Raw genomic sequence first — 13,093 nt, 5'->3', positions numbered from 1 at the left:
AGAATGTGAACAACGTAAAGAGGCCGAGTGCACACACTCAAAGTGGAGGCATCCAACGAATGAGGTAGGCAGACCAATTCCTCCTTGATGTATGCTATGGTGGGCGAAAGGAAAATGTGAAGGACAATTTAAAAAAACAATTAGTGAACAGTGCTGGCCAAAACATCTCTTTGTATGTATATTATGTATAATTTTTTAGGGAAAAAAAAAAAAAGAATCGTTTGGAGAAGAGCTAAAGCAGTGTCAAAGACCAGACCTGCAACAGGATGGAAGCAATGCTTGAATTAAACTTAGCTGCTGGCATTCACTTAGGCTGCATTAATATTCACTGTTTAAGGTCCACTATGGCAATACGGAGAGAGACCAGCCAGAATCAAACCAGCCTTGTCGCGCTCCGGTATGAATAGTCCAGCCCCAACTGCTACCAGGTCCTGTCCACTGAAGTACGCTTTTCCCCGTAAAGCTTTGAACACCCATCTTCTCAAATGAAAGAGTCTGCTTTGTTTATTTGTTTCCCGATCAGCTGACTGGAGCAGCCCAAAGGATATATTTACAGCTAATTGTGTAGGGTTGTATGCAAATATGATATAACAAGCTGGTGTAGTCATTTTGATAACTCATTTAATTAGTCTTTTGAGATTTGATGTTGATTGAGATGTTGGTATCCTACTGCAGAAGTTACTTGCCTCAACATGCTGTTTTGAGAGTAGAAATGGAGGCCAAACATGCGACTGAGCTGTACTGATGCTGGCTGGATGTTACAATGCACCTAAGACAGTGCTTCTGCTCTGATGGAAGGCCTGTAAGTTGGGTTTGCAAAGTCAGAACACTGAGCAGGGAGGACGGATATTACTGACATGTGCGTGTAGTCTACCAGACAAAAGAGTAAATAGTACCTTACTTAAAACGCTTCCCTTTTGGGAATCGCTTTCTTATCTGCGGGTAAAGTTAAAGAATCTACTTAGGAGAACAGTGATTGGTACCAATGCTGATTTTGCCTCTGGGAACATGTAGAATTTTTCCTTGTTTGAGTCCCGGTCACCGGGAGAAGGTTTTGAAATACATTCTGTCAGCTCCAGCTTACAATCCTATGAAGACGGGCGAGTACACACTCTGAGGGGCAATGGGTGTTGCTGTAGGCGTACCCGTGCAACACCCATTGCTATTGACGCCACCCCAGATTTACAAGAAATCGTAAACCTGAGGCAGCACCAAAAACTAAAGCCACCCCAGGGGTGGCGTTAGCATGGCACCATTGATGAGAAATACTTTTATTTCTCCTCGTTTTTGCTTTTTCTATGTGAGTGTTTATGTGCAGGAAGGTCTCCCTTCCTGCATATAAACAATAAAAAAGAATGGCGATTTGCGACTTGCAGCACACATAGAAGTAACCAATCGCCATTATTGATTGTTTATGTGCAGAAAGGGCCACCTTCCTGCAGATCGACAATCATCCCTGAAACACAAGCACCCTTGCACTATGGTGCAAGGGTTCCTGCGTTGGCGCTAGGCAGGTAAATTTAATGATAGGGGAAAGACAGGGGTGCGCTGTATTTTTGTAAATACAGCGCATCCCTGTGTTTCTGAAGGGACTCAGCGCGGCACTGCCAAGTTTGGCGCTGCACCACTTCCTTGTAAATATGCCCCTTAGAGCGCTAGCCTAGCAAACTCCTGCCTTCCAGCTGAGAGACCCACGTGTCCAATTTGATTGACTGGTGGATGTCTTTAAAGTGACCAGTAATCGGTGTGTGCATACAAGTTGTTGTTTTAACAGATTCTGACGGCTGTTAAAAAGGCCTACCTCAAAACGTTCTGAAAGAAATTAAACAACCTTTGAGCAACAACTCTGAGCCATTTGCCACTGACCTTCTGTTGGAGGTGTCACTGTAAAAAAAAAAATAGAGACTACCGCAAAGAAGTTTTTAAAAAAAAAACTTTTTTAGCGACTGCCTCACTCAGTTTATATAAGTGATGTATGAATCATCCCTATTGGCCCAAGGCTCCTTAATCTTCAACCCTAACAGGTTGATACCTACGCCGCACCTTTGCTAACTTTACCTATGGTGCCCCACAGCCTTCTGGGACTGCCCTCGCTTCACAAACGGCACAACAAAGCTCTCCAGCGTGGTGAGATCTTCCAGACGGACCCACGGCTGAGAACTCGCCAAATGTGGGCGCCACGTTTAGTGACTCTGCTGCCTACTATTTCTGTAGCGCCAATAGTCTCTGCAGTCAGCCCCACCTCACATTTATAAAGTCGCCTCAGTTCAGTCTGCTTAAAAGGCTGTCCGGCAATTAGGTTTTTTTATTACAAGAGATTGACTGCTCTTGTGGAGACAAAGCTTTTGCAACCATTAAAATGTTCTAAATATATAAACAGCGGTTAGGAATATATAAATACCTTTCCTCGCACAGCGGCGAGCTGTGGTTAGTACAGCAGGTGCAGTGGCACCGGAGCAGAACGTGCGAAGGGCACATTGCATCCCAAGTTATGGTTGTCTTTTACTATCTAGCTGAGGAGGGTTGGCATTTTCAAGCTTTCATTCGGGCTGGACGCATCCTTTTCACGTCACTGTGATCTCTTTTTTGCTGCCCTTTCTGGTTTTCTACCAATATTTATTCAGATTTGTGAATATTTAGTGGATTAGGTGCCAGCTTTTCCATGGTGAAATCTCGTTAAGTGTCTGTAGACTTGTTCTGCATGTGCAGTTGGGCTACAAATGGAAATTTCTTAGGGGATACAAAAGTACGGAGTTGTCAGGGTTCCAAGGTTCATGTGCAAGTGGATCATCCAGTGCATTTTTTTTTGCTTTGCATACCGGACCTGAATTTATAATCGGGCAAACAGGACTAAAAGTCCTTGAATGCAAAGCAAAACCACAGGTTGAATAATCTATTCACACCTGGACCTGGGAAACATTTACCCTCTGAATATGCACTGTGTGCCATTTCTGAAAAAAATACCTCATTGCGGGAAGCGACCTTCCCCAATGCGCTGTAACGTTACCAAGCTGCCTTACCCACTTTGACACATATTCCGGAAAGAGTAACTTGGTGCACTAAGATTTTAGCTACATGCACTGATTTTATCCACTCTGCTTGGGGTTTAATATATGTGATCTTTTAAAAAAGATTAAATACGGGCTGAGAATAAGGCTCTTCTCATGGCTCAACTATCTTTGCTGCTGAAGACATTTCTATTGAAAATCAGCGCAGGCAGCAAATGTCCCCGATTTGAACTCTGAGAGGTAGACAATTTTGCTAAGGACTGTGACAAGTGACAAAGGACGACGCATGATCAGGGAGCCTGAGGCACGAGGATTGATCTCGTGGTTGGGTATGAAGATGTGTCCTATAAACAAACTAGGATGCCTAAAAAATAAAAAAGATCAAGAATAAAAGGAAAAAAAAAAACATAAGCACAGTATTAGCCCACATGATCTGGCACTTAGGTGCACTTCTTTTTTGGTGGATGCGCACAGTAATCAAGCCCCACTTCAGCCAGGGGGCTGGCCATGTGCCCCATGCTGTGACACGCTGAAGAAAACTGTGAGCGAAGGCTGAACAGATCACAAAACCCCTCGATGGATGCAAATATGTATTTCATTTTTATTTATGAACTGTTTTGATGACATGACACTTTAAAACAGCTAAGATTGTATCTAGGCAAGACCTGGTATTTGTATCTAATTAATAGTCTGCTTCCAAATGTGAAGTCCGAGTTCCACAAATGCCGATTGTTTCAAAAATTCTCATCACACCTCTGTAGTTATCCCATCACTCAGATTAATTTCTCAAACTCTCAGTTTATGAAACGTGGCTTAAACTGCAGCTCCGTTCAATTCAATTTTTCATTCAATTATGCTACATTCACATTCTTGCTCTGATCCCTCCTACAGAATAACCCACCTATAAGGACATATTTGTTGTTCCTGTATTTGAGGTTTTAAAATGCAGTTGCTTGATAAAGCATGAATACCAGCCAGAGAATGCAAGGGAGTGTATAAAGAAGGCAAAAACAAATTCGGATATATATACACACACACACTTATAGGGGACCTGTGTGTGATCAGATCAAGGGTCAGAACTCAATTATTTCACATCATGGGGGTGACAGGCACTGCAGATGGGCATTCCAATTATTTCAGCTGTACACTCCACCAGACAAAGGAACAAAGGCTTCCTTTAGTTAAATTTCAAGGTTAAAAACACGCATTGCGAATGCCAATAGGTCTGGCTTTAAAAGAATGTTGTATGCTAATGTGAAGTATCACAAGTGAATAGCATGGGAATGAATATGTATTTGTGGAGCCAAAGAACTGCAGAATATTGTTTGTTGGAGCTTAAAAGGTCACAAGGCAATTGCACTGTCAGGCCAGACCTAAAAAACATGTAGGTTAATGACTGCCTTCCTATCTGTGCTGTTGCCAGAAAAAAACATAAGTTATCTAGTTATCTAAGATGGCATGTGTTTGCCCCTGAAAGTCCAAACTCAGACAAGCCCAACACATAAACAAAACGATCATAGCTGTGTGGAGGGCAATCACTTTTTTTGCCGAAGCACACAATTTCTCCCCGATCAAAACATGTACTTCTGGCTCCCAACATGTACGAAAGTCCTAGCTACTCTCCAGTAATGTTCATATAATAGTCTGGTGACAGCTGTGCAACCAAGCCGTACTATATCAAGGTCACGTGCTATGCTCTTCTACGACGATGTAGTAGTAGGCAGTATCTTTTCTTTCATTCTTTGCTACAATTTCCTGGTGATTCTGCCTCACGCTGCCCACCAGCCTTCAAAGGCTTGACTTCACGTTTTCATTATCTAAACCCTAAAAAAGGGAATTTATTTTCTTTCACCACGGCCCGAGAAGTTGCAAAGTTTTAACTCTGACTAACATTTTTAGTTATTCTTTAAAAAAGTGTAACCATAGCTTTTTTAAAAAAATTAAGTAGTTTAAAAAAAAAAGTGGACAGGGAACAAAATTAAAAGAGTATGTTGAAAAAATTCACTCGTATTAGGCCCAATTGTAGCCGGAGGCAAAGTTTTGAGATCCTGGAAAACTTTGCAACCTTTCTAAATTGCTAAGGTTGTGAACTTTGCAAAACTTGTCAGACGAAATTGAAATACTGCCCATCCAAGCATGCACATATTCGACCCTTCGGAAGTCCTCTTCACGTATTCATGCCATGATGAGCTGCATGATTTCTTCGAATCAGGTTTGATTGCTCGGTGACGTTTGCCCAACACAACTCCTTAGGTTTATCACATCACTCAGTTTTGACACCTTAGTAAGAAACCTATGCCTAAATACCTTCATCTTGTCAGTTGTGTCAGTGAGAGCCCCGGATAACTGGTGCATGTTCGGACAAAACAACCCTTCTCTTCCCCCCCACCCTCCAAATTAAAAAAATTTGTAACCCTTTCATGTATCCTTCTTCCAACCCAAGTAGCCACACATTTGGTAAAGCGGTGGAAGAAGTGCAACATCCACACGCATAACGCTATTTATTATCACAAATATAATCACTGATGCTGAAGTGGCTTTCAACAGTTGGAAACACTCAGCAGCTGAGCATTCAATATCATAGGCTTGAATAAAAAACCTAAGATACCAGTACAGGCCTATAGTTTGGATCACTTAAGTCAAGTCGATGTGGTTCTATGGCTAAGTTGTTAGCCTTCGAGCATTCCGTCAGGAGTTAGAAACCTGGCTGCATTTTTATGTGAATATTTGGGCCTGAAGCCTGCGGATGGCACTAACGAAGGTCGGGTGCCAAACACCAAGGTTGCTTAGTTTGGACTCCAACTCCTACCACTTTTATCCACCACTAGACACTCCCTACTCCTTTATCCCACTCTTGCATCGTTCCTTTCTTCTTCCATTTTCTGTATTTTTCTCTCTTGCTCTGGATCAAAGTCTGTTGAAGAAAAATACGTGCCAGTCCCCAAAAAGGAGTGCCAGGTAACCTCACCTGCAACAACCAGCTCAAATTAAGCACTGGTCTTAAAACAAGTATTAACAAACCAAATATGTCTGGAACTGGATACCAGCCTTTTGGCTTTGTCAATGCTTATTTTGTTTTGGCATTTTATTTTATTTTTGTTTATAAAACTTTGTTGTTAGGGCAGCTGTTGGGCCTTCACCAATATCAACAAGCACTGCGAAAGCCAAAAGATCTTGCCCTAAAAAAAAAATTAAAAAGAAAGAAATTATGCAGCCAAATAAGTTTGTAGGTGCACGCAAGTTTGATGATGTGTGCATGCATTGCGGACGTCTACAAAATGGGAGCATGTACCATTTTTTAAAATTTATCGATCCAAGATGGATCTATAAATAATAAAAAATACAAGTAGTGAGAAAGCACCTTTTCAAAGATGGAAGAATAAGCAGCAATCTGACGCCAAGTCATCCCCAAAAAATAAAGAAAGCATAAAATAAAATATTTTAAAAATAATAAAGACAATAGGGCGGGGAAAGTAGTGGGTGGGGAGAGAAAAGGCAGCGCAGGGGGGAGACCAACATGGGAGCCAGAAAATAGCACCTGAGCAAGAAACAACAGTAGTGCTGGCGATGGGAAGATTTTGGTAGGAAGAAACATGATGGAGAGAGAGAAAGCTTGCAACAAGAGGCAGACAGTAACAAGGAGCACGGGGTGAGTGGCTGCTATCTGGAGGGAGAGAATCACACTAGGGAAAGAGCTGGAAAACATACAAACTCTTAAGGAGTGCATAAGAAAAGAGAACGTTGTTCTGTAAAAATTAGAATAGGAAGGAATTTAAACCAAAGGATGGTATAGTCCATGGGAGGGAAAAAACACCAGATGGAGAAGGAAAGTCAATGAATAAGAAGCAGACAAACAAGGGCAACAATAAAGCCAACAAAAGATAATTAATGGGTAGGCAGTAATGGGTGGTAATCCCAGAACAGGTATTTTTCAACCATATAGCTTGCACTGTCTGGTAGGAAAGACCTAAAAAAAATCATTGGTTGAAAGCAAAAGTACTTATTGGTCTAAAAAAAACATACAGTCAACATGTGGGACAAAGAGGTCTTTGCCTTTTGAGGGCAAGCTGAGCAGATGCGGCTGTACTTCTGGTTAAAAATCAGAGATACAGAGCCAGAGATGGGGTCTTACGAGGATGCTGGTATCACTCCCATGGGCTGCAGTGTCGGTGGCATCTACGGCACAGATAATGGAGGTTTGCAAATGCTTTTTCTCTCCGCCACCAATTCTTCTCCCCTCAGCCAATGCTCCTCAAGGAGGTGCATCTCACCCCAGTACCATCAATCGTACTGGAGGGGCAGCTTACCAGAGTTGGCTCGCTCCTCCAGTGTGTGTAGCTGCCTGCACGATAGTCTTTTCCCCACCATGTCTATCTTTTTGCTCTTGTTATCAGGAGGGAAGCATCTCCTGTGGCATCTCCTGTGGCCCGGGTGTTCACACACAGTGTGGACCATAAGGGAATCGTGGTACTTGCTCACTTATGTAGGGTGGGTTGCAGGGAGAGGGCTTGTATTTCTTCCACTCAGTGTGCATCCTCCTTTGCCTTCACAGGCTCCTTAAAGGTGTCTGTAGTGGTTTTAAGTGTACTGTTAAGCAAAGGAAGGAACTGAAACTGTAAGTTGGGTGTTAGTGTCTCTACCAGGAAGCTGTCTTTTTCCTGGAGGGCATGCGTATCGACTTTATGATAAGTGGAAGCCGTCTGAATTACTTCGTTGTAGAAAGCAGGGTCATTCCATGGGGGTGGGAGAGAACATAGCTAGGTACAGTTCTGGACCTGTGTCGCGTGGGGGGATCAAAAGTGTAGTTGTGCCACAGGTCATCAGTAAACACTAGGTCGTAAGGTGCGTCGTAGGGGTGAACCTTCTGCCGAGTATAGAAGAGGGGAAGTGTGCATTGAAGGTAGTGGTGGTGGAGAGAGGGTAGGAGGAAGTGAAGGAGGATATGGAGATGAGGGGGAACAGGGAGAGGGTTGGTGCCCCTTTCCATGCGCATCTTGAGCTTAGGAAGTATGGGAGGCACAAAAGCAATTTCCTCCTCATAAGTGAGCTTCCTCTTCCGTGGCAAACTCACTGGTGGCTTTGGAGGTAGCCTGGTAGTGATCTTGCTTGCCTGATGACAGATGAACAGGCATTTCTGGTGAGCATGCAGCTCTTCCTGCATCCACGGGAGAATAGGTTGCTCTGACTCCTCAGAGCCAGCTGTAGAGGGTGTTTTCAGTAGATGGAGTTTTCGATGTCAAGCGTGGTTTCGGCATCAACATGAGTTTTGGTGCCCAAAGCAGGCTTTGGTGCCAGCGCCAAAGGTCATCTCATCTTCCAAGATTTATATAGAATCTGCGGGCTCGAAGGACATGCATGGTCAACAACCGGAAGAAAGGAGCCTCATCTCCAAAGGCTTGGGCTGGTGCCGAGCATGACCTGAAAGCAGTTGTGGAACAGGTGCCGTTTCTTAGATATGGGGCTCAGCACCCAATCTGTGTCTGTGAGGCACTTGTCAGACTTGGAGAAAATGGCCACCTTCAGGCTGGGAGATGAATGATTGAGTTGTGCCCCAGATGAGCTGGCTTTTTCGTCTTCTGCCTCAACACTGTGTTCCCCGAATACATTGGCAGTATTGTCCAACTCCTGCCTTTGCATTCTGTGATGGGCCCACCTCTGCTCACATTGGTACACTGTAAACTTCGGCTGAATAGCTCTATGACTTGAACCCTTGCCATTAACAAAATCCAATGTGCCAAAAACTATAGCACTGAATCCGGGCTAAGCAGACTCAGCATTCTATTTGACTACCATTAATTAATAACATTTGTAATTTACAAAGGTATTGTAAAATCAATGTCTCACTCTGGATTACAGATCTGTTTATTTGTAATGTAAAGTAAAGAAAAAGAAAAATGAACTTCTAAAGCGCACTGTTACAGAAACAATGTCCTGGCTCTGAGAACTAAGGAATGAAGGATAAGTTGTGGAGACCTTTCAGAGAACAGGAAAGCTGTTGGTACCTTGAACAAAGCAGCATATTATTGATAGCGTGCAGATAGAGAGTCAGCAAACTCCCAGTCTTGGCTGCCACGAAGCAGAAGGCTCTGCCTACCAAACGGAAGCAGCATATTCTATGCATACGCATCAGAATATCCTAAATTTCTAGAACGTTGACAAAGGTGGAATTTCTTCTGCAGGGATCTAGGGCCAAAGCGATGATACACCCTAAAAACAATGAACATTGCCTTAAAAATAAACCTCATAAAAACTTGGAGCCTATGAAGTAACCTCCAACAAATAGATGCAGAACAGCATCTGGGGTGATGTAACACCAGCTTCACTTTGAAATGTGATGCAGACTAGTGGCAGGCGAGGCCAGGATTAGAGAATTACAATAGTCCAAGTGGCTGAGCATGGTGGCTTGACCAACGTTCTAGTGTGAGCAGGAAGATAAGATACAACTTGGATTTTTTGCTTAAGATCGATAACATCAATACCTTGTTTCCTAAGAAATAAATAACAGGCTTTCCACATTAGAAATGGGTTATAAAACCCTCTGACATTCAGTGATGAGCAAATACTACAGCAGAACTCGGTAATCAAGTTGTCTTATCAAATGCAGAACAACAATGTTGGTATTTTAAAGAACGTACAATCTAAGGTTTGTTTAGAAGTAGTGGAAAACATGAATGGAAAATAAAGCATGAAGGACACAGAGTTAGGTAAACATAATGGCTTCTAGAGAAGGATATGTGGTGTATATTTAGATTCCACTCCGCCTGCTTTGGTAGGTTCACTACTAGACCATTATTCTGAGTAAAATGCTGAGGTATGATTTTTATTTCACACACTGAAGTTTTCTGCTTTAACTTAAAATCTGCTTTTGGTTTTCAGGCAACAACAGTCAAATTTGACTCGCCTCTCTTGTAGGCTATAGCCCATCTGAATTGTCTACTTGCCCTACCTTACCCCAGGATTAAGCATAGCAGTCTCTTATGAAGATTAACATTCTAGTAGTAGTTTCAGATCACTCACCACTGCTGCTTTCTTTCCTTTATCAATGGCATCAGCTGTCACGTAGGCAGTCGCCACCCCATAGCTTGCCCAGACAAGCTTCACAGGGATCAGTGCTCTGAACGCTTCACCAACTTCATTGGCATATCCTGGAAAAAAAAATCAGCAAGCAGGATAACTGAGTAACTACAAGTGGGTAAGAATAAATCAAATAAGTGATGGTAAGAGGTCTCTCTAGTCCTCAAGGAATCCCTGCACTGTCCTTGTCAGACCTGAGGACAGAGAGGAGACCAGTGTCCCCTTCAATCCAGCTCCCTGTGCTCTGCCAGGGCCACAGTCTGGCCATCAAAGTGGATGTGACTTGCCACACCAAGAGCAGCACCAGCCTTAAATGATCCTTGCTGGAACAAGTGCCACTGACAATCGCTTCCTCAGCTCCTTAAACCTGTGCCTGACATGAGAGTCAGGCCGACGAGCTTGAACCGGAGTAAGCGGCCTGGGTGTGACATGCACCCCAAATGACAAAGAGACTCTCCAACAAGCAGATGAGTTTATGGGTGCACTTTAGGCGCTAGGAGATGTTCACGTCAACAAACTCTCTGGTGTTTTCTGAGATTCATTCCTGGGTGGGGGGCAGAAAGGCTATAACCACAATACACTCACGAGACTACCTGATTTCCACACCTAACTACAAAGCAATAGCTGTTCCACAATACCCCATCAGCCATGCTATTGGTCCTTTCTTCACCTGTCTCCAGTACCACACCTAGGGCAAACATAAGAGCACATTCCACTGACCTTAATTTAATACATGTGATTGAAGTCCTACAACAGATGAAGGCTCAATGGAAAAGTGATTTTTGACCCTTGGGCCCTGACCAGGCATCCCAGCTACTAAGCACTGCACTCACACTCTGACTACCCCCAAGCTTGGTAGATTCTTTTGTAAAGGAGAAGGACTGTTCATCATACAAAAAGACTTCCATTATCCCCACTCACCGATGGAGAGTAAGTGCCAAAATAAGGGGGAAAATTAAAAGTCTTAGTGTGAAAACCCCTGATCCACCACCATTGTCAGTTCAGCAAGAGATCGCAGCTAATCTTGGACAGGTGCCTGCTCCTTCTTGCTGGACACCACAGCCTCACTGGGGCTCACATACAATCACACAACTCTCACCAGATAGGGTGATGTATACCAAGGCCTAGAGATCAAGCTCATCTGGCTCAACATTCAGTGTGCTGTAACAGCTGACCTTATCAGTGTGCCAGACGAAATAACTGCCTGTATGTTGCGTGACAAAAATGTCTCTACAACGCAGCAGAATTGAAAGCCCTGAAATGAAAGTTGGATGATAATTAACAAATTTCTAATTAATTTTGTGCAAAGCAAGTTCTTTGGACAGAATTGATTAGAAATGTGTTATTCTTTGGCATTTTCAGAGTAGCTTCAGATAGTCCTGCGTTGTTCTTGGGCTGACATCCCTTTTGGTAATCTCACCAATGAGAGGATTGTTGTAATCCAAGCAGTCGTATGTGAGTTTCTTAGATGTGACCTCCACAAACCATGGACTTCACAATCTCTTCAAAAGTAATTATCATCCAACTTTAATTTCAGGGCCTTCAATGCTGCTGCCTTGTATAGGCAACAAAGACCTTGCTTTGCCCCTTATTACCACGTCTCTCCTTCAACATCACACGAGGAAAGACAATCTAGTTACATTCCTGATGATGCAATAGCAACAAACTAGCAACTCTAGGGCAAGAATAGTAGAACAAAAGATGTTCAAAGACAAAAGCATTCATAATTTTCCAAGACGTAACACAAATGCAAAGCTTTCCCACCATTCTTCATGGCAGTGCAATGGGTCAATCTACAGGCACACAAATGGATTCCAACAATCCTGGACATCGAAGAGGACTAAGATGAAAACATGGTTCACATACCTAACTATTCTGAATGCTTTTTCGATGGCATTCACATATAAAACAATGGTTCCTTATAGGACACAGTTATACATAAACCATTGTTAATTGCTCACCCATACATAACAAATTTAATTAACAAATATATGGTGACATAAGCCTTATAACATATATTGCATGCATAATATGTCTTGATCATGCTTGGGCCCCAAGTGTTCACACAGGGCGCGAGAATTGAAAGAAACATAAATGTGGATTTATTACAGGTGTGAAATGGAAAGACAGGTATTGTGTTGTTTGTATTATTGATATTAAGACAATAAAAAGGCACTAATCCAAGAAAGATCCAATGTCCCCATGCATCAAGGCATTTCAAATAGCAATGAAATCCAGGGTCATCAACAGGACATTATATTTAAGGAGCATATGCCATACTCTGTAAAATGAAAGAGAACTAGGTCAACAATATATATGTCATTTAAAGTAAATTAATAGTTTGGCTACGTCTGAAGAGGAAGTAACTTACGGATGTTCCTTAGAGTAAATCTATGAAAGGGAGAAATTAAAACACCATAATTGTGGTGTGTTAGTTAATAGGTGCAACCAATGGACCGTCACCTAGAAACTAAACAGTACTTAGGCATTGCTGATATCTCCAAACAGGATACATATGCATGGCAATGAAAACAATTGTTTACTATGAAACCAACTGCTTTGGTCGAGAATTATAGTGATAAATATAAAACTGAATTAAATTAATAATGCCTAAAACAATTAATTCAATTACCGAGTATACAGATTGCGCAAACAGGAACTAGTTTTGTTGTTCTGATGTCAGAAGATCGCCTGAAAAGAAATGCTTGATGGTGATGAGAAAGGAGAATTATTAAATATACAATTCCTCACCACCTCGTAGAGAGCTAAACTCTGATGCATCACCGTCAGAGTTGGTATACCAAACAGACACATTCAGAAGGAAAGCGCCTGATGGGGAGCTTCCCTCATGTCCAAGACAGGGTATGGTGTGCAGTAGTGAATAGAAATATAAGTTACTGTACCACAGCAACTACAGAAGTCCAAGGGGAAGGCATCAGCTATTGATCAAGAAGTATGAGGGTTTATTCAAGAAGTAAAAAAAATGGGTGTATTATTTTGAACAGAAGAAA

General features: G+C 42.5%; 1 protein-coding gene across 1 annotated transcript in view; it reads right to left on the bottom strand.

Annotated features, from left to right (window-relative positions):
• The window catches only part of MTFP1 (mitochondrial fission process 1), an 84,264-nt gene that overhangs the window by 57,753 nt on the left and 13,418 nt on the right, over nt 1–13,093 (bottom strand). The window contains exon 2 of the mRNA XM_069214638.1: nt 10,026–10,153. Within this exon, the coding sequence (XP_069070739.1) occupies nt 10,026–10,153 (128 nt within the window). The remainder of the gene's footprint in view (nt 1–10,025; nt 10,154–13,093) is intronic.

This window comes from Pleurodeles waltl, chromosome 11, assembly GCF_031143425.1.
Source record: "Pleurodeles waltl isolate 20211129_DDA chromosome 11, aPleWal1.hap1.20221129, whole genome shotgun sequence".
NCBI classification, from domain to species: Eukaryota; Metazoa; Chordata; class Amphibia; order Caudata; family Salamandridae; genus Pleurodeles; species Pleurodeles waltl.
The sequence above is the reverse complement of the archived record's forward strand: the minus strand, read 5'-3'. Positions and strand labels throughout refer to the sequence as shown.